The sequence below is a fragment of the Halyomorpha halys genome, unplaced genomic scaffold, assembly GCF_000696795.3.
Source record: "Halyomorpha halys isolate HHAL.00 unplaced genomic scaffold, Hhal_1.1 Scaffold390.1, whole genome shotgun sequence".
Taxonomy (NCBI): domain Eukaryota; kingdom Metazoa; phylum Arthropoda; class Insecta; order Hemiptera; family Pentatomidae; genus Halyomorpha; species Halyomorpha halys.
Window position 1 is genome coordinate 1,361,708 of NW_027112043.1, and position 27,911 is coordinate 1,389,618.

Genomic DNA, 27,911 nt, shown 5'->3' on the forward strand with positions numbered 1-27,911 from the left:
GATTGTAGAAACTGACAGCCTGACACTGTGATCTCTGCGCACCCAGCACAATGTACTTTGACTTACGTGTTACATTTGTCACTGGACGCAACGTATGAACACAACAATTACGACTGGACTCATTAAAGAACACTGTCAGTTAGCTCGAATATTTGGTATTGTCATGTCATATGGTAGCTTCTTTTCTTTTGAATTAACAGTATTATTGTTAATCAATATTATCTATCTTCCTTTGTTTAAAATGTCTTATATTTTAAACTGAGGGACAATATTACAAATATATTAGTAATAACAATAATTCTATTTAAATTATGAAGTCAGTATTGTAACCCATAATAAATATATTGTAACTTTAATAGACTTCTTATAAATTTGAATATAACTATATTAGATTTTAATATACTTTTATTGCTGTCCCTGATCTTAATATGCAGTATTATTATTTCTCTCAATGTAACGTAGATAATAGTTCATAACTTTTGAAGTTCCCTCAAACTGCACTAATTGCAGCTCAATGAAGTCCAACTTGAATTATTACTACATAGGAAAAAATGATCAATTTGTCAGTGTTCGATTTCTGTTCTTTTATATGTTAAGATAAAGATGGAAACCAATTTTATCTTTATCTTAACATATAAAAGAACAGAAATTGATCATTTTTTCCTCAAAAACAACAAAGCCTATAAAACTGAAATTTTGAATTGTGTTTCTCTTTAAGCTCTATAAGTGCAATAAGGTAGAATTTTTAACACGTTTGGACTCAAAATGGTTTAAAAAATGAGAGGATGGTTAAAACCGTCAGGGCGGGACTTCCCACTAGTTTCTAGCAATATATTATCATTTAATTGGTTAAATAATAAATATACCTGAACTTGTGTCACAGAAGTCAACATTTGGAATCATAGATGAAACAGATTCAGTGGGTTCTAAAACATTCAACACATTTAATTATTTCTTAATTTGTAGTCTAAAAAGCCTAGAGTAAAAGTTAAAAAAAAAAATACCTTTATCTGTTGAATCTGAATCTACTTTTGGACCACAATAAATAAAACTAGGTTTTTTGTGAATTTTTCCGTGCCTTTTAATTAATCCAAGTGTTTCTAAAATATTAGCAACATCATATAATCGTCTCATTCCAGTCTTCCCCTGCTCATCAGATAAAATAAGTTTTGCTATGCCAGCCAAATTTAAAGCTCCTTCCTGAAAAGATGTCATGAATAGGTTATAGTTTGACTGCATTCAAAATATATATATATACATATACAAATCTTAAGTAGTTTTTATGGATTAATTCTTATTATTTGGGCTGGTTAGCCAAATTGGTTAATTTTTCAAACATACTAAAGTATTATAATTCAAATCGTTCTAACCACACAACTCATTAAAAGCAATAACCTAAATGTAGTGAGGTAATTCATCAATAAATATACAAATGAGTACACCTTTTTGTAGTTATACAACTAATTTTCATATAATCTAATGACTATTATTATCTACAAATAAGTATGATTAAGAGTATCCACATAACTGTAATTTGTTTATTTTAAATGTTTGTAGACACAATCGGAAATAAGATTTATATTATCAAGGAAAATTTACAAGGAATAATAATTTTAATATTAAAATTGATTTTTTTTTTAATAAAAACTAATATCTCTAAAAGCATAGTAAAAAAATATAATAATAACCCCATAGCCTCAGTTTTTACTACTAAATTGATTCCTAAGGGAATAGAGTAGAATAAGTAAAATAATCTGAAACATAAATAAAGTGAAAGTCTTCCTAATAATGAACAAATAGTTCAAACTACTAAGTCTCAGCTTACACTAATTATTCAAGTTTTTAAAGAGCAAACTTTTAAATTGAATCTTACCTCTTCAGTGACTAAGAACATCATTACAAATTTTTGACACAGAATGCCGATTCTATTATCATCTGGTTTTTCAAGATATGAAGAAAACTTAGAAATTTCACTATTATTGTAACAATGATCTACATGTTTTTCATTTGATTTGTGTTTTAGCAGTTCTTCAACCTAGAAATTTAAAAATGTTAAGAAACATAAATTTAATAAATAAAATAACTATTTATCAATCAGAAAAAAAAGTATCTTACTTGATGGTTCAACTTATTTTGAAGAGCATATAATTTTAATTGACCGAGGAACTTAGATAAATTTTGACTACCATACCATTTATACTTGTCTTTACAAACCTAAAATATAGGATTAAACAAATTTTTAAATGAAAAATGATGATTGAAATTAAAAGTATATACATTTTGATGTAGTATCTTCTACATTATACTTTGTAACCTGAGAAAAGTAATTGTTTAATATTGAATACAAGTAGGGAGAAAAACTTTATTCAAAAAGTGGTTCCACACAACATTGAGTTACTATACACTTTATACTAAGACTAGTTGGATAGAACAAGACGTATTAAACTGAATTACTTTTTATCTTAAACTTTAACTTATGTAAGTTGAATAGGAAAGTGTTTATTATCAATAAACTGAAAGAAAACCAATTTTTGTGAAAGGATTTAGTATAAAAATTGAAGTAATACCTTTACGGCCATCTGCAAGCTGGCTACTACATTTATAATATCATAAACTCTTCTCTTCTCAATACCTAAAATTGAAGCTAAATAGCCCAAAGATATTTGTTTGCTTTCTCCACTTTGAATATCTAGTGGATATATCAAAAGAAATCTAAAAATAAATATTTTATTAACAAATAAAGTTATTGAGATAAATCACATTATCAAAGAGTACTCACTTTTCACAAATATAGCTGAGAGACCTCAATCTCCTAGATTTAACTTGTACTTGATCTTCTGATTTACAAATATATTCGCTATTTTCTTCCATTGAAAAACGACTAGTAGCGACTTTAGTGAGTAATTTTAAATTAGCCATAGGTGAAATGGGTGAATTACCATTAGGATTATTCAAATGTCCTAATACAACCCTTTTAGGTGGACTCCTATACTGTGAAGCCGCGGAATCCATACCTGTTAAATGAGAACGGGCATTAACCTGAGATAGTGATGACTAAGTAACAAGATAAACAATGCAAACAGTGCATAATTTGGCAAATACCAAAGAAAGAATAATCCGTTTATAAAAAAATCTTGGCTACTCTGTAATGTATGGATCATACGCTTTTAGAAAGTATTCCTAACTTTATAGCCCGACGTTTAGACGAGAAATGACCATTTCTACACCCTTTCACCCGACTCAAAACATTTGTTTTGGCGGTACAAGCTCCTACTGTGCCAGTCTGAAAACGAACATTCCGCGGTTTTCCACGTGAGCCAATGACGTCACGTTTTTTAAACTATTGGCGCAGGCGCATTAGGAAGGCGTAGCTCCTGCCATCTATCGAATATCAGGCAAATTACAAATTGAAAACAGAACATAACAGCAGTTAGAATTCACGAAACTGGAAGGTAATAATGTCTGTCTGCAGGCAGTGAAGTGTGATAGAAGTCAAAATGTTTGTTGTTATGATGTTTTTATGAATTTAATGCTCTAAGTGATTAAATTGATCCCTAATTTGTGCTTCGAGAAACTATTTCTCCAGGTTTAACGACGCATGGGAGCTAAAAGTAAGTGTCTCTGTTTTTATACGTTTAAATAAAATATTATAGTTTTAAAATATTTTGTATGTATAATTGATATTTAAATAATTTTTTTTAAGAATTATGTAAACATATCTTATGAAAGTTTTAAGCCTTATCAATATAAATTGTTTTTATTCATCTTTTTAAAATTATTTATTAAGAGTTCTGTTGTACATGTTCTATTTTTGTTATTATTTATTAATTTATTTTAATATAAATTTTCCCCTCAATATTGTCTAGAAAATCGATACCAGTTAGTGGTACAAATGTTGAAAGGTCACAGAACTTGAGAATAGGGCAGATTACCTTATGGCTGTTTTGATAATAAATTGATTCAAACTATCAAAAAATGTTTTATCCTCCCTGGAGCCATTTGATTTTTATGTTGTCTATATGAGTTAAGTTATGTATACAGCTTAATTTTTGTAATAAATCATTATCATGCATGAAACAACTTGTAGGATAAACATACTATTAATTAAAAAAGAAGTGCCATTAAAACACATTGTATCCTTTTTTTTTAATCCTTATAAATTACTTGATTTAATTCTGCGTATTTATTTTTTCTAGTAATGATTCATACAAAAATCATCAGATCCATAACTTAGCCCTTGCTATGTTTCTTCATATAAACATACCTTATGGATTTCATGTATATTCTCTTATCTGTTATGATATTCTTTAATTGTATATATGATCATTTACGTAGTTAATACATTCTCAAAATATTTTTCTTATGTATCAATCATATCGTTATTGAATTTATTTTGAAAACATTTTAAATTGTTTGAATTATTGGTGCACATCTTTAGTCGGTATTTCTTATGGTTTTGTTTCCTACTAAAGATTTGTTTTCGTTTTACGAGTTTCATGTATATGGGTCACTGGCCGTACCCTAAGCTTGTGGCCAAGTGTTTTCCTTATGTCAGCTTCAGATAGGAAGTTCACTCATCATTTTCCTGTTTTCTGATTTTATATGTAAAAGTCTTCATTAACAAAATTAAATTTTTTTAAATGTTATATTGTTAACTTTATTTCTATTTTTAATTTTATTCATAAAATAAGCTTTTGGTCTCGTATCAACTTTGTGTTACTTCAGTTTTATTTTTTTAGTTACTCATGATTTCTCTAACACTTAACCCTTACTGTTGATTTATGTTATTTTATTTGTTACCGTAGTTTCTTAAAAAAAAAAAAAAAATACGGCTTGCTTTTGTCACTTGTTTGAACACGAATTTCGGTAGCTACTTCATCATCAATTACAGAAACAGAAAAACCGTCTGTTATAAATTTTGACTCTTCTTACTGACCTATATTAAACTTTTGTTCCAGTTATATTATAATTTTAATAAACTAGAATAATAAGGAATAATATTTGTTATTAAAATATATACATATATAACGCATTTGTTCTTGTTATTTAAAAATAAAATCATGGCCATTGTCACTGGTTCCCTATTTATTCTCACACTTTATCTATTAGTATGTTCTATTTTTGCGAGTTTTTATTCTTTAATATCTATTCATTTCGATGAACCTATATCACCGTTCATTCTTTATATATTCAACTTTGAAGTCGTGAGGCAATTAAACGATGGTACAACAGTATTACTTTTACTCTTTCTCATTAAATCTGACAAATCAATATGTGCAGGTAGTAGTTGTTCGGAAGATTATTGTTATGGGAAGTGCAACACACTTCCAAACTAGGATTTTTTATAGAAGCAGGCAAGTTTAATTTTGCAGATCATTCTTACAACAGTGTTTTAGGTTATGTATTTATAAATAAATATTACCCTATCGTAATATTAACTCATTTTATTAGATGAATTAAGATCAAAACAATGAAAAAGCAGAGATAAATAATAAAAAATGAAATCCCTCTCGAAAAAAGCCACCTGTGGCAAAGCCCATTGCTCCTTGTTCTGGCTTCAATAAATAAATACGATATTACCTTATTTTATGTTATCATTGGCTATCTCCCTCACATTCCTGTAAATAATCCTTTGCTTAATGTTGAAACGCTAACGGAGTTATATTTAGCATTATCACTTAGTCCTTGATTTGGTAATCAAACGGATGTTTTACGAATCACTTTTACAATTTGTTCATCCATATTTATTCTATATAATTTTTTTTTCTCATTCAATTGTTGTCTTTAATTTTGTTTGATGTGGTTGTCGAAGCTGCTTTCTTTTCGGACGCCTAGTCCATCGTCCCTGAACTTGGTACAATTTTGTATACTAAATACTTAGTCTGCCGGAAGTAGGCTTCGGGTTTTGAAGTGATATTTGGCGAAATAACACCTAGATGAAATTAGTGCCGTAGAAAGCAGTTCTAAGATTTTTTAGAACAGTTGAGTGTCCACATTTAACAATGATCAATAAGGACGTTCAACTATGTTCCCTATGTTTGATTTTTTGCTTAGAGCGATCATCACCGTCGCCCGATCGCGCTGCGCTTGTCCAGTTATATACAGCCTTACTCTTACAGAACCAATTCTTCGGTGTTATGAAAATATATTTTTACATAGTAAAAGATCCAGACGCCGAAAATGGTGTAACGGAGAGTGTCTAGTTTCTCTGAGGTGCAAGCAATACAACTTATTAATGGGTTGAATAATTTTTCAAGATTGCTAAATAAAATCAAACATCTCTTGTTATCTGTGTTTGTATCTGAAGTTTATCAATTCGAAAATTGATTAACTAGTCATATAAATCCTTAAATTATACTTCATAAAGGTTATTCTACACAATAATCATAAAGGTTAAGATGGTCTTGCTGTCGCCCTAAGAAAAGAATTTCAAAATAATACAGAAAGAAAAAATCTCTTGACCGCCACCCGAACGATCCTCACTTATAGTAAGTATCCAAAAATGTTTTCGTGATTTGATAGCTCCAAAATATCGTACCATTCTCAATTTCCCAAGCTAAGGAAATAAAAAACCTATGCATATACAGTTTAATAGCACAATGAATGTCATATCTTATTCACAAGGGAAAATGAATCATCCGTTCTTAATGTATATATTTTTTTTTTTTTGACCCTCTAAAAATCGAAGTAGATCTGGATTAATTCATATTTAATTATTAACGAAAATTCGATTTCAAAATATTACACATTCTTAGCTATTGATTGTTTAGGCAGCAGAGAAAACGTTGATAGTGAAGGAGATTAAATTAAAAAAAACTATGCATAAAACAGAGAAGCATTCTATTGTATAAAACTTCAGGGATCGATTATTTTTCTTATTTATTAATTGTTGGTTACAATTATCTTCTATTCATTTCAAATTAGGTTTGACAAATCATTAACGATAAAAGAAACACTACCCCCAAAGAAATCTATTGTTAGACAGGGTGGAAGTTTGGGGTCCTTGACAAAAACCGGGTAGGAATGTCGAAGGTACACTTGACGAAGTCGGAGGGGCAAGGTCACAAAACTGCTCCCAGCGCTGTGACCTCTCTCCTCTGCCTTCAATCTTCTTAACATTTCAGGCTTATCTTGCAAAAAGGAAAAGATCGAAATGTAAGAGAGGGTTTTAGAGTCTATAGTAAATCACAATTTATTTATTTCCAAATGAATTACTACCAAAATACAAATCGTTAAAAAATAGCTTTTGATTGTCTTTAACTTAGCAGTATTGATAACATTAAAATGAGTTCTTTTCTTCCCTGTCAAACATTGCTTGAGATGATGTTAATAAAAAGTTCTATTTAAATTCAATTCACAATTAGGTCTTAATTGTACTTCATTGAAATAAAAAAAACCATATATTTATTTACATCTCTTATAGTCTAACGTGTACAAAGAGGGTTGTCATATTAATTAAAATAAAAAATATATATAAGTACAATAATATACTATAAATACAAGCCAACAATAACAAAAAAAAAAATGAGACAGAAAATAAAAATAAAAAGTAGAAAGATCTTACTGTACAAAAGAAAAGAAAACTAAATACGAGCGAAAATATAACTTAACTACAAAAAACCCAAGACAACTTAATGAATTTAATTTAAAAACTCTCTTAATTTAATTTATGTAATTCCAAGTACATAAAAGTAATAAAACAATACTATTTAAAATATTAACTTATAATGTAATAAAAAATTGTTTTCGGTAAAAATTAATATACGTGAATTTAAAATGATTATTTGTACTGTTACAGCTAAAATTCCAAACGTTTTATTTGTTAACAAATTTTATATTTATTTTTAGGAAATTAATTTTCACCCTTTTTTCACTTATTTATTCCTTTTTTACTCCTGAACTTTTCGGACTCCTTTGTTCATTATCCAGTTCTACAAATAGAAATGTTTCCTAACAACATTTCACAATTAACATATTGTGTAATAAATGTATAAAAAAGACATTAAGGTGCAATAGCAACTTTATTGATTATAATAATATGTCAGTGGGAAATATTTCTATTTGTAGAACTGGATAATGGCGAGGGAGTCCGAAACGTTGTTCAGGTGTAAAAAAGGAATGAAGAAGTGAAAGAAGGGTTATCATTTATTTCCTGAAAATTAAAATACATATAAAATATAATAATAATGGAGGCCTAACGAACCTGAAGATTTGATGCCGATACCACCAAACGCTCTTCACATACATCCTTCCAGTGATGCCCATCCAAACCAAATTCTTCTAAATCAGTTTTAACGCTATCCTCCCATCTACGTTTCGGTTTACCCGTAGGTTCAGAGTTTATTAACATTTTAGGGATCCGCTCGTTACTAAGCCCTACAACCTTACACGCCCATCTTATACGCCGCAATGCTATAACTTGAATTATATTTACCGGGTGTAGGTCCCTTTATTCAGTGTTGTGTAGGCTTCTAAATTTTCCCGTAAATTAATTTTTTTTTGGTCCGAATATTTTGTGTAATACTTTATTTTCGAAAACCTTTAGGCGCTGTTCATCCCCTACTGTAAGAGGCCACGTCTCTCATCCGTAAAGAACAGTGGGAAGGATAATAGTTTTGTAAATTCTAATTTTTAAGTTTTTCGATAGAAGGCGCGAGCTAAGCAGTTTCGAAATTGAAAAATAACAAGCATTTCCCACCTTTAACCTAGCTTTATATTATTAGTATTTCCTCATCAATTTCGTTTTTTCTAGTCACCGTAGAACCTAAATACTTAAACCTATCTACCTGTTCAAACGTATTTCCTCCTTTATCACCGTAATTGCTAGCGTTCCCACTAACCATGTATTTTGTTGTATCCGTATTTAGTCCAATGGTTTCTTTGTCATCACCCAATAATACCAAATTATCTGCATACCCAAGCACCGGTATTTTACCACCCAAAGTTAAAACCCTTTTCGGTATTGATCACACTTTTAATCACCTATTTTAGTGCTAGATTAAATAAGATAAGAGATAAAGAATCGCCTTGTTTTAAACCCTCTGGACCTGGAATTTGTCAGAATAATGATTACCGATTCCTACTTTATTAAACGTTTCGGTAATGCACATCCGTAGGAGAAGAAAATACAAAGTAAGGGAACTATTCCACTAATAGTCTCATTGACTCACTTTTGCTTTATTTTGAAGTTTTTTTGTTGTTGTTTTTATTATAAAATATGTTAACTATCAGTAATTTATTGATGAAATATTTTATTATTGTTTTTTATATTTTTTATAAAAAACAAAAATAAAACAAAAGTGAGTCAATGTGACTATTAGTTGAATAGTTCCCTAACTTTATGGAGATTGCCACAAAAACACCATTTACTTTATTTTGATTGCCTGGCTCCGGAAAAATGAATAAATTTATGCATTGCATTGTATAAATATTTTTCTCCCTGTGAAATGAAAGCTAGACAAATTTAAATTCTGATGTACTCTGTTATGATAAATTACATTTCCATAGTAGACAATAAAAACCTCGTTACTCTTAGGTTATTCTACTGGAGTTAAAATTTTTTGTTAGATAGTGTTGATGTAAGAGATCGATGCTTAACGTTTTCTTTGCCATAATTTACATGTTTGGTGAAAATGAATTTATCAGAGATTGTCCGTTTCGGTTCCGGCATACTGTTTCGAAAAACTTACTTTTCGTTCGTCACCTTATCAGGTATTCTTTCGTGGACTATTTTTTTGATCGAATTCATGTCTGTGAAATGAGCGAGATACTACCTTCGAAACAGTATATCGAGCTTTTAGCGATTCAAGATTCGAATCATAATAAAAATAAAATAGTTTTTCAGTGATTAAAAAATGTCTCTATGCTTGTGTTCATGGTCGTCTGTCTACCCTCTTAAAACGAAAGGTTGTTCGAAATTGAAATTATCTATTTAAGGCACTTACTTGCAACTTTTTTTCACTTTTGTTCCTACCTAACCGTAAATAAAACATTAACATAGTTTAACTATATTTTATTTTTAATTTCTAGTGTGAGAAATGTAAGGTATAAATTTCAGATTTTTCTGACTCTTTTATCTGGATCAAAAATGCTAAATATAAAAAAAAAAATCAAAATTTGGTGCTGGGTAACCCACTTTAATGGTGATTGTTATTTCTTTGTAGTATGTTATATATGATCAATTCTATCCATTGTGCTTCACAAATGATACGATTAGAATTGTGATACTTCGTTGTGTGTGTATGATAGGGGACCACCATTCTGGAACCTTCAGTCAAAGATTGGCATGCACTAGATAACCTTTGAAGTACATTAGAGAGGCAGCCTGGCGTGACAAGAGCCGTTAGTACGTACGTGATGCTTGAAAAGACATAGGGGCTGTTTGAGGCCCATATCTTTTTAGTTCACTTTATCTATAGCAAATCTTTTTACTGATACGATGGGGTGAAAAAAAAAAAAAAACAGATGCCCATAAAACTCTAGTTTCTAGATTATCATTATTTCCAAATTTATTTGGTATGATTATAGCTCAAGTAGTGAAGAATAAAGTAATCTACTCTGGTGAATCGAACTTGGTGGTCGGAATGAACAAGTCCTCACTGAACTTGGTTTAAGATAGTTCCGATGACCATTGCCACTGAATTAGGTGGCTAAATTATAAAGTTACCACCTTAACTTTGTAATGTAATGTTAGTTGCTGCACTCAACATACTAAGTGAAGAGACTTTAAATTCCTGACTAGAAACTTGTGAAGGAATATCGAGGATCTGCTAATCTTGAAATTAAAGAACATGTTTTCTTGTGAGAAAAAAAATTACCAAACTAAATTTCATACTTCATCTAAATACCAAATAATAAAAAACTCGTGTTCAATGTACTAGGATATTTTAGGATAGAATATTTTCATTGTAGATCACTCCACTATGAAGATTTTTCTTCTGAACCTCTTTACATTCTCCCGTAACTGAAGAATTTTTGAGATCATCATTGTATAATTTTATTTCAATATTTTTAGGTGGCTCCTGAGTCCGGTTTCATAATAAAGTCCAAGTAATACTATCGCTCTTGTAGTTTATCTTCAGTACTATTTCACTGTCTTGGTGTGTTGTACTTTCAACTACTATATCATTAATATTCGTCATGACTATTATTATGAAACAAAATGTATTAGTGCTTGTACTTTGAACTTATACTGTTAGTTTTCATTATGGAACACAACCTTCCCGAATGGCTTGTCGATGCAGTGATCCTTATCTTGAAGTATATTAATTTGATTTCTCGATTCCATGGTTTAATAATTTCATTCTTGTTTCTGGAAATCAAGAAAACATATTTGTCTAGTTTTTGTGTCTTTTGTTTAGTGTCTTCCGCTTTAAAGACTCTCGAAAGATAAAAAAAAAAAAGACATTCGCTGTTAGAAAAAGCCGATGGCCTCCAGACCGCCTTGTTTCTGTTGCCTTCTATAATTATGTTTTTATTACAGATAATAGCAGGGTCTTTTTGAGCTGAGGATCGGGCGTGGGTCGCTCTCCTTTCCTATTCACTATCAGGGACGAGGATCGGCTCTTAGCGAGGCTCTAACCTTTAATTCCTCCCTTTTTCTATTTTCAACAATTAGAGAAGTCTGCAATGACAGTTGATTGATTCGTTAAGTTAGGATTTTTTAATGAATTATGAAACAAGAAATAAGCCCGAACCTGGGTATCAATAAATGATTTTTAAATAAATGAATAAAATGGACAGTGTAGCTGTGTAGTAGGCAGGGCTTTCGTTTATAATTGACTTAAATAATCAAATTACTGGCGCCCATTTAGAGGTCATGCATTCACTCATAAACAAGGCCTAGAAATTTATGTAATTGCATATTTGTTTGCATATATTTTTTTAACCAGCTGATGGGATATCTTTCCCCATCACGTTCGTTGATAAAGAAAGATCATTTTACAATTATAAAAATATTTTATAGTATACAAAATTAGGTTCTATGTAAACAAATTAAAAAATTTATCCGGTAGTTATTCGTAATGAAGATCATGCCATGGATTAATTCATTTGCTTTTTTTTATATTGTTTCTGTTGCCAATTAGTATTTAAGTAAGTACAATCACTTTTAATTTTTTTTTTATTATTAATTTTAAGTTTGTATTACTTTCAATTAATAAGTTTGTTTATAGCTATGATTGTATTCTAAATAATTTATTTTAATTTTCTTAACCTCTGTTGTTTAATTACTTTACTATTATTTGCCTAATTGCGTTTATTTGAAATGTGCATATATTACTTTTATCCATTTATTTTATTTTTATTATTATTGTTTTGTTTTTTTATGTGTAAATTGAATGCTTAAATACTGTTTTACATCCATTGCCCTCGACTATGGAAGATTGTACTATTTCAATAAAATGTTTTAAAAAAAAAGTATTAATTTGATATTTTAATTTTTAAAAAGTGTTTGTGCCTTAATATACTTTATATTTCTTATTTGTCGTAATATGTTTAAATTATTTTCAGATTCATTTGTATCTTTTTTAATAGTTGCCCTAAAATAAATTCACGTTTTCAATCGTATATCATATAGGCTATTTCTTTCTTTTTTCCAAATCTTTTTCAGGTACATGACGCATCGTGCCTTGTCGGATAATACAACCTATCTTAAGTATACTATTTTCTCATCTGAGATGTAAGTTACAGGAATTATGAAAATCGGTCGAGATTTATTTTGAGATCACAATTTAGTTTAAACTTTTCAAGAGCTCCTAAAAAGAAAGCTTATTTCAATTAACTTTTTTAATCCCCGTTACTTTCTTTCACCGCCTAACGTTTATTGCTGAGGTACTTTCCTCAATAAATACCTAATCGTTTTCGATTATATCGTAGGTGCGAGCAGCTCTTAGTGATAGGAAATTGATAAGAGACGTATTTAACGCGAACCAAGGTCTTGAAGTGACGACAGAACGGTTCAATCACTCCGCCAAAATACAGGAAGTTCGAATTGCGAAACCAACTTATGAAGAAGGTGAACTACGAGGAGAGGATGGAATGGGAAGGTTTGTGGTGAATGAAGGTGAATGGTCCGCGCTTAGCAAAAGATCAAACTGCCATGTGGTTTTTAAAGGAATTGCTACATTATGTTGGCCAAAAACCGAGTAATTTAGTTAGTTTATTTTTATATTTTAATTGTGAATCATTGTTTGAATTATAATATATAAAAATAAATTTTATGTAACACTGTGATGATCTAATATCCGTTTACTAAGAGTTTCTCGTGATAATGTTCTATTATTTTTTGACATAGAACTAAATAAATTAGTTACGTTTTTGTACCTAATAATGTTTGAAGTGATATAATTAATTATATTGTGTTTTTTATCAATTCTCCTATACCATCGCTATCCTAAAAAAAAAAATAATAATTATGGAATTTAGTTAAATGTTACGATTATATAAGAATGTACTTCACATGTAAATCATTCATTGTCATCATCAAAGTCAAAAAAAGTTAATTCCCTAGTGAAGGTCTTTTTTTATGAATATTAATGATCGAGTTCCTAAGAACGTTTTTAAATTAAAATTTATTTAGAGTTTACTCATTAATCTATAAAATTATATTTGAAATTTTCGTTATTAGAGAGGTAATTTCATGAAGTAGTGATTTATTTAAATTGAAAGTAGATTATAAAGGAAAGTCAGATTGTTTGAAATGTAAATCCTATATTAAAAATTTATTGGTACTCTTCATGTTATAAGAGATAATTATTAAGATGCAGACTGCAAGATATTTGATGTCTAGATACATTTATTTAATTATTTAATTTAAAGGTTTTTTTCCTTGGTTTAAATAACCGCATATTTACTGGTTGTCAATAATCATTTTTTACTGGCATAAATAAAGAAATAAAGAAAATGTACAAGGCTTTCCAGGATGTCAATAATTTATGGAGAAATAGTTATCGAAAATATTGTTCAGTATCTTAATTTTTTGGCATGATTCTTTTGTTTTTCGAAGGGATTCCAAGAAAACCTCTTTATTTTCTCTACAAATCAAAATTTCTCTGCTGTAACTACATATTTTCTAATGTATGTTATCATTTTCGGAATCAATGATATTCGTATGAGATCGAATCCAATTTTTAGGAATATATTTCTTCTTTAGGCGATCATAACAGCAGGAGCAAAGTAATAGTGAAACCTAGTAAAAGTGAATATTTTCCAGAAATACCTGTATAATTTCATGCAATGAATTGTAAATGTTGGAGATTTAAAAGAAGTTACTCGGTAATCCACGCCATGCCCAACTTTTCGAATCTAGTTTGATTTCAAAAGATATTGAGGATAGGAGATAAAAAAAAATGATGCACCTGCAAAAATACGAATTTCTAGTAATTTTTTCCCCCTTGCTTCAATTTCGTTTTTTTCTGTACAGAATATATTTTTTTCTGCACGAAATTGCACGTTTTTTTCGTTTTGGGCAACATTTTGATTTTTTCAAATATTCCATACGATTTAATGCTTGATAGTATAGTATTTATCCATTTTATACTTTTTTTCTTATTTAATTTATTATTAAAAATTGTCAAGTTTGAGATTAAGCAATGCATTGATTAACTTTTGAAGGGTCGAATTTAACCTTTTCTTTTTTTTTTAATCATTTATTGTTATTTATAACTGTATAACATATATACAACAAGTAAATTGCTGTAGGTGAGATAGTGACATGATATCCACATAACATTTAGAATAATATAACATTAGAAATAACATTTCTAGAGGAGAAGATCCCGAGGCCATCTTCTTTTCAGACGCCTAGGAGGATTATTAGGTAATGAAGGAAAATCCAGGTTAGAAACAAGTGGATTTGGGTGGTTGGGAAGTTTTCCATGGAAGGAATGATATCTGGTTTTGGCCAAATCGGCAACATACAGGGCATTGAGGTCATGATAGATGACTTGATTTGTGACAAAGTAAGGAAAGTTAAGGATTTTACGAGGGATTTTGGACTGTAAGGATTGGATTCGGGAGGAATTGGATGGTTTAGTGGAGCCCCAAAGCTCAACTCCGTATGTCCAGATAGGCCTTAAAATAGTCATGTAGATCAGTCTTTTGTAATGGATTGGCAATTTAGACCGTTTGTCTAGTAAATGTTGTAATAGTCGAAATCGACGAGCAGTTTCCTCTCTTTTCAGTCTTCCATGAGGATTACATGTCAGTCGTTTGTCGAGGTGTAGTCCTAAGTAACGGATCTGTTCGACAGGAATAAGTGGGGTATTATTAAAGGATTGGGCAAGAGGTCATTGGTTGACGACGGTAAATGTGATTTATTGGAATTAATTTTAATCCTCCAATTTTGGTACCATTCTTCAAGGGTGGTGATGTGGGATTGGGATACAATGTAAGGATCATTGTTCACTGACAATAGACCTGTATCATCGGTATACGTGGTGAGGATAGTGTTAGGAAGGGTTGGGATTTCAGCTGTGAAAACTGTATAAAGGATAGGACCAAGGATACTACCCTGAGGTACACCAGCAGACTGACGGATTAGGAATTTAACCTAAAAAACAAGAACATATAAACACTAGTACCGAATATTCTAATAAAACTATTAATCAGTGGCTTCCTGTAACTATGAAAAAGCCTCTCTACAATAAACTTGTTATAATAGAAACGCCAGTTATTTTTGTTGACATGGATTACCAATCTGCTTTTCCCTGCTTATTTTTCCCTCTGACTTTGTTGTGACTAGTAGAATTAGTAGTGCTTTTTTATTGTTACTATGATTTTACCTATATATTTTTAAAAATAAAAAATCAATTTATCTGATCAGTATGAATATAGCTATTCATTTTTAATCAGACGTTTTATAGTTAATCTACTTCGACATATTACATTTTAGTTTTCTGGTTAATTGTATATTCGTATGCAAATACACAACTGAAGAGCTGGGCGTAAGAAAAGTTTAAGGGAATTTTGGTTGGAAGAATATTTTTAAATACTTCTTTCTACATAGAGCCTTGTATATTTTTTCTAAAACTTATTTCTATTATTTTCTAGCCCTCAATGATGTTCAAAATACATCATTGTATTTCCCACTTTCATCTACATGGATTGCCATGGCATGAAGAAAGAAAGCTGGGATGGTATATCGGCTAGTAGAGCAGCCAGCCGACATAGACTCAGACCCACAGTTCACTTACGCCCTTGGCTAGATCAGTATTCATGTCACTTACACGCCCAACAGTGGGCACACCCATTGCAGCTGCAAGAACTCTAAGATATTGAGGTCGCCCTGCAAACATTGTCGGTGTCACATACTCAACTTGCCAATATTGTATCTCAACTATATGTGAATATGACAGTATCTAATGTAATAATCGTGTAAGGGTATTTTTCCTGAATGCAATTAAATAATTTTTTTCTATGATATTGTTTAGTTTCTTTTTTAAATATCGGACCTAATTAACAGGTTTTACCAAATGAAACAAATACTAGTTAATTAGGTTTTCTGTATTTAATTTGGATAATTAGTATGAAGTCAGTTTTTTCAGATAGAATTTTAAATATCTCTTTCTTGTTTCTTCTGTTTTTCTTGCGGTGTATCGAGACTGAGGAAAGATTACTGAGCACTGACTACTACACAATGTTCTAGATGTTTCTCACATTATAAAAAATAGCTACCTTGCACTTCTGAATATTTTTATTGCGGTTGACTAAATGGCAAAATTAATCCAAAAACAAGCTAGGTCTGTTGCTCATTCAGTGACTTAAACTCAAGGTATTTTCAAGTTGTTATCGCGCGTTACAGGTTGATTATGTAAATTATTATAATTACTGCGCATCTCAATTAGTTCAGACAAAAAAGCTCCCATAAAACTTTTCAAAGAAGCATTCAGGGGATTTTTAGGGTTCTTTTATATTATTCAATTAGACACTTATTATTATACATTGGTAGTATTTTAATATAGCTTTAATATTATAATAACTCGTCATTTATTATGATATTACGATGCTATAATTAATAGATTAATTGGGAAAAGAATGTTACAAGCAACAATTTTGTGCAAAATGCTCTCTTGTTTCTCTAAAAAGCCATGTATTGTGTTTGATTCATTCCAGAACATAACTGTCTTTGGAAAGACCTTATTTTACTGATGTGTTCCAAGCGATACAGAATCCCTCAACCTTATAGCTCTTATCATTAAATCTTATTCAGGAACTGTTGCGGTTAGGTTGAGATTTGGGGTTGTGGTCAGAAATTCGATGGCTCTCATTGAATAGGTGTCAGAACGTATCTCGATTTGATTCATACTTTTATTCTGTGGAATATATTTGCCTTATTGTTATTCGCTGCTATAGATCAACACTTTAAATTGTTATGTTGATGTGATAATGATATCCTATGAAATATGGTGGAATACTTGCCTCAGAAGGTAAGTAGAGGCTAGCCACGGCTGACAGGACACAATAGTTGTTATTACATTAAGCCAGTCTCTTTTATGTTGACTCATGCTTTTCTCTAAGAAAGATATAATTGCCTGTGTCATAACAACTTTGCCTACGTTCCATTAGTCTGATTCAATATATTGTTATTGACCTTCCTTTGATATGAATAAATGGGACCCATGAAAGAATTAGTTTCTCCTTTTATATGTATATTGTCTAAGAAATATTAGTATTTCTTTTTAAATTGTTGATTTATTTCTAAATTAATAATGAAGTTAGCAGAAGTCTGCGGTCCACTAAACTGAAAAAATAAACAATGTATTGCTCACTTCTGGGGAAATGGGGGTTGCCATCAGAAAATATTTGAAAATTAGATTGCTTAAAAGTGTGTTTTGATTCACATTTATGGAAAATTTTCTTTTAGAAATCGTTCAGCTTCAACGCCCAACAAGCAGGAAAGATAATTAATAAAATAGCTCTTTCGATATATCCTCAAAATAATATTTGGTCCCAAAACCTCTCGCTAAAGTATATTCGTTTACCCATAGGGACAGCCCTCCCAACCGAATTAAGACCGGACAGAGCGATAACCTGCCAACCTCATTAAATATCACGTGTAAAGGAAGAAGGGTAAAAAATTGGCTCTCTTTGAAGGAAAGGTTTATTGTACCGAAAAAAAGTTTTTGTGAAAAAAGTGATATCAATATTTACCAATTCGACTGCCTTGACATATTCAATACTATTCCAAATGGCTAATATTGACAGGCAATGTTGAGATTTATCTTGTGTTAGGTATATCATTGGACTACGGTATTGTATTTGTTCAGTGAGCTGGCTACCTATTACAAATGGTTTTATGTTAATTTACCCTGAGCGGAGCTCTGGTTGAGTGCCCTCAGCCAATACACCGGAGTATTATCTGGCCTGACGCCCTGTCCTTGCTCTCATAGTACCGAAATATCTTCGTCATTAGTTGTCTGCTTCGTTGTGTAACATAACTTATATGTAAGACCTCTTTCTCTTCTTCCTCCCTCAGGTTTCTTGCTTCCCCTTACTTCCTTCCAGTAATTCTGTTCAGAAATAACTTCTAGTGTTAGTTATGTTTTCGTTTTGTAACATAGTCATTACAGGAGCTTGTCTCCTTGGCATTGAACTCAATTATATCATTTGTTCTAATAAGACTTATCGTTGAGACATTCTTTTAATTTTTCTATTTCTACACCTTTATTTACGCTACGAAATTATCAATGTCTATTAGGTTTCTTCGGTAATGTTGAAAGAAATATAGTTTTCATGCTAAATTTATGGTATGTATAAAATAATATTTCATTGCTTAATGTCACTTCACTTTTTTTTATCTGCTTAACGAACTAGGCAATGAAACACACAACCACCAAATATGACGATCTCTCTTTTTTAACCATTTATTCCTATGGTAATGAGGTGCCCTAACCATAGGCTTCAGCAAATCTCTCATGAAGAGAATAGGAAACAGTTCCGATTTCGTTAGCCAAAGCTATTTTAGTTTCACATACTAAATATTTACCCCATCTTATTGAATATATATTATGACTCCAGACTTTTTAAAGACTGATCAATACGAAATAATCGCTATTTTAGGCTACATTGGGCTCATTACGTTTATGTGTAATGTCTGCCTTCGTTGGACCCCATCTCATCCACCCCGAAATAAGAAGAAAACACACATAGTTGAAAATATATTTTTTTGACAAATGTGTTTTTAAATCCTCAAAGCTAGAATCAACGACTTTCCATTCCGATATAATATTTCTAGACACTCCGAATTTGTTTAGTACCAGTCTTCGCACTCTCTCATATTAAATATGTGCTTGACCCGGCGGTAACATTTGTGTGAATGACAGAAGACTTTCCTTTAAATCTGTATTTGTCAGTGTAATTTAGTCTATTTTAGAGTATGTACTTTATAAGCTTATTGTTTATCAGTTCAAAATAAACATAAAACCTTTGTAAGGCAAATTATAATTTCTTAAACTTATTTTTCTCATAGGCTGCGGTTAGTTATTCGTCTTTTTTTCTCTGCGAATTATGCGGAACTTACTGTTGGCATCGTATTTGACTGTCGTTTCTTCTATTCACAGTTTTTACCAAACAAGAGAGTATTTAACTTGGATTGGGTTGACCTAGTTCTGACATAGTGCTTAGTGTAAAACAAATTGAGAGTTCGAAAACAGTTGTACTCAGCTATTTGACACTCCTTTACTACATTAAATGACCAAGGTTACAATCACCATTATTTTGTAGATAAGTCAAGGAAGTATTGCGCTGTTGGAATGCTGGAGGCTAAGCGACCATCGCCCAAGATGCCTGCCTTATAATTATCCTCGCTCCTAAGGCAGGATCCGGTGAGGGCTGGGAGCAGACAAACAGAGGATGAGGGGGACCTAACGAGTGATATTAGAGTTATATCTGTTATTATAGGCAGGGGCTGAATGTGCCCGAGTGGGGGTAGTAATGGAGCACATTCCCGAGGGACCGGTTCGGGGTATGACACGTCTTAGTGCTGCCTCTTCGGGCCCACTACATCCTTCACCATTTTATAGGTCATCTCTATTGTTTGTATTTCCATCTTGTCTTCGCGCTATGAGGAATTTATCTTAGCAAAGGGTTTCTATATGGAATAATTATAAACTATTTAAAAGTTGTTGTTTATTCTGTTTTGTAGTTATTGAATTTCGATTATCATTGGTTTTATATTTTTAGCATTTATTATAGCTTACAAAAATTTTTCCTCAAAACGATATTGGTCACAAATCATTAAATTTGGGGGGAAAAAAGTAATTTCTTTTCATTAGCACTTACAAGAATGTTACTATATTTTTTATCGAAAATATACGCTTTGAGGGTGGATTTTTACCAGCAAGCTTTCATTAACATCTACCAACTTTAATAATCAATCTTTTAATTGAACATGACAGGGGAAAAATGAAGTTTCTTGATTGTTTTTCAAAATGAATACATCGGTTTCTGATTAATTTTAATATGACAGATACAGTAGTGAAATCAAAACAGGTAAAAACGAGCTTAAACGTCTTAAAGTTGCTTTTCAGTATTGTGGGAAATGTTGAACAAAATTGTGGAATTATCATTAGTACTAATAATTAATGATAATTCCACAATTTTGTCAATTATGAAGCCTAAATTTGTTTCAGGTGCAGCTAAATAGCAAAAAACCTCTTATACATAAAATTATCACATGTAGCCCTTATTTAACATGTTATTGACTCTTGCTGAGTAATAATTTTTATTCTTCCTTGCTTGAAATAAGGGAAAATTAAAAATAATGTTACTCTAAATTTACAATATCTTTAGTTGACTCTGAATTATGTTCTGTCTTGTTACAACCATAACTTTTAGTTTACTATATCATTGGATACAGTTTGTATATTCTGTCCCATTAATACCATGATGACAGAACACGGAAGTGCAGTATCAGTTTATTTTACACTTATTTTTTTTATAGTAAAAAAAATTAAATGATACTGTCGGGTTATCTTGTTTTATTTTTTATATTTTGATATGCCTGTTTCATTAAAAATGCCAATATGATTTTTTTTTTTTTTAACACCTAAAAATTTCAGTAGACCACATTTTGGTTATTAAAGTTTAAAAAAATAAAATCAATTCAAATCAAATTGAAATAGTACTCCCTTTTTATCACGTCGAATCTTTAGCTGTAAAATAATTCCAGCTAATAGCTCAAAAAAAGAAGTTAGCTGTTTTATTTTTTTTTTTATATTATCTCGGCTTTGAGTAGACCAAAAAACAGTGAAGATTATACGGCTCATTTACATAGCAAAATAAAAATAAAAACAAGTGTCACTTCTGTTGTGATCGGTTTTAATTTACTCTCTCCACAGCGGATTGGATTTTTAACCTGAAAAAAAATTGTGGCGGCTCTTAGCCTTCTTCACGACTCTGAACGAACAGATAAATACTCGAAACGTTTTATCGAAATGATGTTAATAGATCAGGATGAAGGGGTTTATCAAATTTTTAAAATGTTTTTATAGGGATTACTATATTTTGTAAAAAATTAGTCCCTGAAGAAGTGAAGACGTATCTATTTTAATAGATTTTTTTGTAATTATATTATATTTTTGTTTGTTTATTTTATACAGCACCGATAAAAAAAATTTTAGACAGCCATATAGGTGGTTAGTGCCTTTGCGTATCTTTATAAAGGGTTTGGTGACCTGCCGAAGCTGATTTATCTCAAACTTAATTAAAGTTTTTCAGTTATTGTTATTTACTACTTCTTAAGTCACTTATATAAATCAAGCGCATGGTCTTCTTTGAAAACATTGTTTAGCAATTTCAATTATAAATTTTTGGATTCACTGATATAATTAAAAAAAAAAATTCAATTGTAGACAACGTTGGGAGAGACAGGAATGCTTTTTCATACAATTTGTTCAACACAATCCAGTGTTATATTTTTTATCACTAAGTTAAATTAATTTTTGTTCCTTTGTAATTTTTTTCCTTTTTGTTTTGTTCTTAATAATATACTTATACACATTTAACAAATTGTTCTGAAAAATATATTTAAATACATTTTATCCACTCTCTTTATCTCATGTTCCTCTTTTCCGGTGATCCATAACTAACTAATATTGAATTTTTAAAGTTTTATTTAAATTTTTGAACTCATCCAATGTTAATACTCGCAGTAAGCACACATAAATAAAAATAAATAATAAGAAAACGAAGTTATGAATAAATGAAAATGCAGAAATAAATTAAAATAAAATAGCAATGTTAGTAATTGAAGGTGTAAGTGGATGAAAGGGCTATGTAATATTTTTTGATTATTTGAATCTTTAGTGTGGATGGAGGGGGTAGGTGCATGCCTATATAGCTAGTGTGATAGTACAAGAGCCCAAGAGGAGAAAAAAGGCAGTTATCTCACTCCAATTTTTGATTACTTCAATGAAAACTATGTATAATTACTAATCAAAATTCATGTGTTTGCCAAGTATAGGTAGGGGAAATAAAAAAATGGGTGTTTCAAAGCAATAAAAAAAAACTAATTTTTCATTCGGAGCTCTATATCTTAAAAATTAGGAACAACACAAGAAAACCTAAGAGAACGTCATTTAAAGAAGAGTAAATATGCTAAAATATGAGCCCTAATAGAGTTATTTACGTTAAATAGTTTTAGAGATATAGCTTTTTAAAAAGCAACATTTCATAAAAATGTTGTATGGGACGTACTGAAAGATCAGTAGTTCGTGAATTTATTTTGAAAAATTTATATCTCAAAAACCGTTTGACGTACAGATGTCTATTAGTACTCAAATTAAAGCTAGTTTAATGAGCTATAAAGTGGTTTATGATGTTTATATTCGTAGTTGTAATAGTGTACATGAAATTTGCTAAAATAAATTGATTTATAGTTGTTCGGACAAATCCAACATTTTATACGAAAAACTATAAATTAGCATTTGTGAGTTTATTTCGTCAAATATCATAAAAACTACTACTCCTATAAAGATAAGCATTATTAACTATTTTGTAGTAGATTTAACTAGCTTTAACTTGAGCGCTGGCAGACATTTGTACGTCCAATGGTTTCTGAAATATGAGAAATTTGAGGAAATATCATGAAAACTACCATTTCTACGAAGGTAAAGGTCATAAACTACTTTATAGTACGTTAAACTAGGTTTAATTTGAGTGCTAATAGATATCTGTACGTCACATAGTTCCTAAGATATAGATTTCTGAAAATAAATTAACTAACCACTAATCTTTCAGTAGATTTTTAAGAAATTTTGCTTTTTAAAAAACAATATCTCGAGAACTATTGGACGTAAATAGCTTTTTTAGCAAATTTCTTCTTTAAATAATGTTCTCTTAAATTTTCTAGTGTTGTTGGTAGTTTTTAAGATATAGAGCTCCGAATGAAAAATTACTGCTTTTTGAAACAGCCGCTATTTTTTATTCCCCCTACCTATACCTGGCAGATTCATCAATTTTGACTAGTAATTATACCTAGTTTTCATTAAAGTAATCAAAAATTGGGGTGAGATAGCTGCATTTTTTTCTTCCCGGCTCTTGTACTATGAGGTACTCTAACCTCGAAATCAAATTAATAACTGAGATACCTAGCTGTAGAGGCTTCAAAACACTGTTCACTTCGAAACATAAAAAGCTCCAACAAAAAAAAAAAATGGAATTTTATTTTCTTAAAATTTACTATTTGTTACATGATCCCATCATTCATTAACACTTTCAGTTATCTTTAAAAGAAATTAATAAGTTAAAAATTGAAAAATAAACAAATGAGTTTGAAACAAATTAATATGTTACAATATAAAATACAATACCGTACAGATTTACACAAGAAGAATTTAGAACTTTCGATTCTCAATATTCAGTGTGGCGAATAATAGAAAATATTCGCCTGTCAGGCAATCTTAATAAGGCAATCATGTCACTTCAAATATAATTTTCTAACAAGAAACATTATTTTGCTTCGTCGGACATCATTGATGCACAATTGCTAATACAGAATTATTTAACAAAAAAAAACTTTAAAATAAATTGTTATTCTCATTTACAATGCAAGTTCTTGTATTGTGGATGTAACTAGAAGCCATTCTATGTTAATGCATATGTTAAAATTTAACGGATACCTGTGAGAACGCCGTTCTGACTCATCTTTAATCAGTCCAACATTTAAGGTGAGGTTTAATGTCAGCCTCTTTTCTCTCTACAAATTATGAGAACATTTACGAGATAACCTTTTTTGAAAAAAAAAAAAATATATATATATATATATGTATGTGACCCCAGAATATGAAGATTTTCTCTTCGTTTCTATATTAAACACAAGAGATGTATGCCTATCTGTTATCGGTGGAGATAATTTTAAGTTCATGAAGAAGAACCTGTTGTTTACTCTGATAATTTTGTTTCCTAAATATTAATTCCTGATAAAGGCTTAGAAGGCTTGGTCTAATAGATTGTAGGTTAGTTTACTCTAGCTTAAATAATATTCCCGATAACGTTTTCTTTTTTTATATTTTACGTAAGACGGACATTTCCTCTTTATAAATATTTAATAATTTTTTATTTCAATTCTTAGTTTCCAACTTTAGTTTTGACTTCTAACTAAATAATAGGGCTTTATATAAAATATTATGTTGCATTAGATCTAAGAAAAGTGCAACCTTTGTCTCTGAATTTCAATACTAAAAACAAATCTGTTTTGGTCCGTGCATCACACCATTTTTACCACTCTACTTTGAGTTGAAATCCTCGCTCGTTTTAAAACAGATATTTTTATATCACTCACTGTGGTTAATTTCCCTTACTAATTTTTCTAATGAGATTTTCAGTTGACGAATGGCCATTTTCAATCATAACACTTTTCAAAATAGTATTTTAATAATATTTCTCGTTGCAAAATTTTAATCTTTTAATTTTCCCAAGTATGGCAGAAATACAAAAATACATCTTACTAAAATTTACATTCTGCTTTCAATATTCAATGCTAAATTGTCATAGAATATACTAAGAATGGTTTTATGGAATTAAACATCCTATCTACCGAATGGGTTATAAAGAAATAAAGTGAAATTTTAGAAATATCAATTTAACAAATAAGGTAACACTAAATCAGCTTCGCTTAACAGAAAAACCGCTCTATGCATACCTTCGCCAATTCAGCAGCCTTTTTTTTTTATTCATTTTCTATTACCTCACACGATTTTATATGTTAAATACATTTTTTTCTAAAATCTTTGGCTTTTCACAATAATATCATAATATATTACTTTTATTATTTCCGGAAATGTTTTCAACCAGGAGAAAAAATTTTTTTTTCTTTCCTGAAGCTACTCATCAAATCCATTCATAGTTTATGTGGATCTATTTTTCATTGCTACATAAAATGAGAGATGGCTAATTATTTCTAACAAACAAAATTAAAGGTAATTTAGAGGAAGTCATTTCATAAAGTCAGCATTGAAGCCCAGTCAAACTATTTCAATGAGAATAAGATATAGCTGATTTTCAAGACCATTTAATTTTTCATTAATATTTAATTCAGTTTAATTAAAATTGTCGCAGCTATTTTTAGAGAAATTAAAAAAATGTGCCTGAATTGCCTTCCATTGGATATCTCGACACCCTGCTCTTTATAGAAGTGAGGAACTGTCTTGATCTGCTAAAGGCTCAGAGATTTAACACTGGAATGGTCCAGTGTTATTACATAATAATATTTATAAGTATATCTCCTAATTAAAGCAGTTTTCAAGATTAAGGTAAAGGGTTAAATCAAACCCTTAGATTTTCTTGTTAAGAATCATCATCTGTCGGTTTACCCCCAAAGTTCTTTCCAGCATTATATCATTAAAGAGGCAAGATTGCTTACTGGCATCCTTGGTCAGGTTTAGCGGTCATTATACGCTTTTTGTAATAATTTTAAATTTGTCCAACAGCAATACAATATGTCATGATGATATATGCTATTTGTTACTATTTTTTTCAGCGTGACTTGATCCTTTTCATCAATATCCTACGATGTAGTATTTAAATCCATCTCAATTTTAGAGTAGTCTTTATTGGGTTAACCTATGAATTTTTGGTCATCCTTCTATTTTATTTGTAAGCTACTTTGTATCAAGATGCTAGAAATATTTGTTTTCATTTTTTATTATCCGGGAGAAAATGCTGCTAACACGGATTCAGTGAAGGCCATAGTATTACCCACACAGTGAATTAGAACTATTATTTCCCAGCAGAGGTCTCTCACACAATTGTTATTAACATAAAACCCATCCCCTAGGCTTTATTAAAGAGCTATATCATTTAGAGGAGCACTTCCTGTGTCTCGTTCTTCCGGGCTTTTGTCTTGTCCCTATTCACATATTGTCGCTCACACAGTGGTTCTTACAGCACACTCATGCTGTGTTGATAGTGTCCAATTATTTTCGAGAGAGAATGTTAGTTTCAAATTTAATAGTAATCCGCTTTTTGAAAATTCCTTTTTTTCCCACATTTTTTCGGCCTAACATGAGAAGAAGGCTACGGGCGTTGGGTGAACGATTTCAATGAAACATTTTTTGGTGATCCATATCGAAAAATATTAGACATATGTCCGAGAGTTATTACCAATGCGCCTTAGGAGCTGACAAAAAAACATATTTTATTAATTTTGCCCTTCTTCTGTATTGACTTCAATGTTTTGTATTTTTTATCTGAATTAATTTCAACAATTTTAATTATCTGAACAGTTTTCTCATTGAATTTTGTGTTACTATTGTTAAAGATATTGAATCATTATTTATAGTGAGTTTAAATATATCTAAAATCTATGGCGCTAATCCATAAAATAAACACAATAAATTATTTTGGAAAAGTTATTTTCAGTTATTATTTTGGAGTGTGTATACAACCTCTATAAATCAATCATTGTAGAAATCAAAAATTATCAATGTTTCAACTTGATTTTATAGATTTTTTCTTTCATACTAACATTCATAGCTCCTTGCGATATTATTAAAATCATATGCTATTAAAACCGTTAAAAAGTAGAATTTCTGCTCATTCTGCCCAAATGTATCCCCTTTCAGATTCCATACCACCTTAATTCATTTGGCTGGTTATAATTTATTTACACAGGTCCGTTTTGTTTTTTTCCATTTCGTTTAGATTATAGATACCTAAACTACTCATGAATTTCAAAGGTGAAATATTGTAGAATATTTTACTAAGGTGAAATATATTTTTTCTATAAACAAAACGTTTATTTTTTTTGGAAGCACCGAAAACGAACGTCAACTTTGTTTAAAATGAAAAAAATCTCACTTATTAGGTCAGTCGGTACATATTATTTTAATATTTTACTCTTATTATAGCTCAATGAGAGCAATAATATACCGATCGATTTTTTCCCCTGTGTAGAATAAGGAAAAATATTAGTGATTATATTTAAATGAGTTAAATATTTACAAATTACATAATAGATGCTTGCAGTGTAGTAGACAAAATAATTATAATTTTTTCGTTTAAGAAAAAGCAAGTCAGATTCGTTTTTAGTCTCTTGAATAACCCTGAAATACAAATTTTCAGTGACCAAAAAAATTTTTTCATTTAAACTGTTAAGAAATAAAAGTCAGGAGATCAAATGAAGTTGAAGTGTGTTGTCGACACTGTAATATGATTCGATAATGACAGAACTGTTAAATTCAAACATGTATACTTACAAAACTAACATGACTACTCTTATAACTAACATATTTAATCATGACTGATTAGAAAACTAATATATACTAACATGACTACTTACAGAACTTGGTCCCGATACAATTAATGTTTCCAGAAATTCTATGTAGAAGAACAAAACAAATGATTTTGTTTTGTTTAGTTTCTCCGAACGTAGGAGAATCCTCGTTGCAGTCTGTAAATGATCAGTGTCTCCT

At 30.3% G+C, this 27,911-nt stretch overlaps 2 protein-coding genes across 4 annotated transcripts in view; one reads left to right on the plus strand and one right to left on the minus strand.

The window, feature by feature from the left end:
* The window catches only part of LOC106682122 (transcription factor E2F7), a 43,983-nt gene that overhangs the window by 1,556 nt on the left and 14,516 nt on the right, over positions 1–27,911 (minus strand). Inside the window, exons 1-7 of one of the 3 annotated variants that reach the window (XM_067049964.1) lie at positions 27,779–27,797; positions 2,780–3,014; positions 2,568–2,712; positions 2,116–2,214; positions 1,874–2,035; positions 1,005–1,200; positions 867–926 (exon numbers count right to left, since the gene is read on the minus strand). In XM_067049964.1, coding sequence (XP_066906065.1) covers positions 867–926; positions 1,005–1,200; positions 1,874–2,035; positions 2,116–2,214; positions 2,568–2,712; positions 2,780–3,012 — 895 coding nt within the window. In that variant the 5' untranslated portion in view covers positions 3,013–3,014; positions 27,779–27,797. Of the gene's footprint in view, positions 1–866; positions 927–1,004; positions 1,201–1,873; positions 2,036–2,115; positions 2,215–2,567; positions 2,713–2,779; positions 3,015–3,102; positions 3,302–27,778; positions 27,798–27,911 lie in introns of those variants that run through there. The other 2 variants (XM_014422811.2, XM_014422813.2) reach the window with 2 other exon arrangements.
* LOC106682120 (ankyrin repeat and BTB/POZ domain-containing protein 2) overlaps positions 3,365–27,911 on the plus strand; it is a 115,789-nt gene continuing 91,242 nt past the window's right edge. Inside the window, exon 1 of the mRNA XM_014422808.3 lies at positions 3,365–3,611. The gene's annotated coding sequence lies outside the window, so the exon portion shown is untranslated. The remainder of the gene's footprint in view (positions 3,612–27,911) is intronic.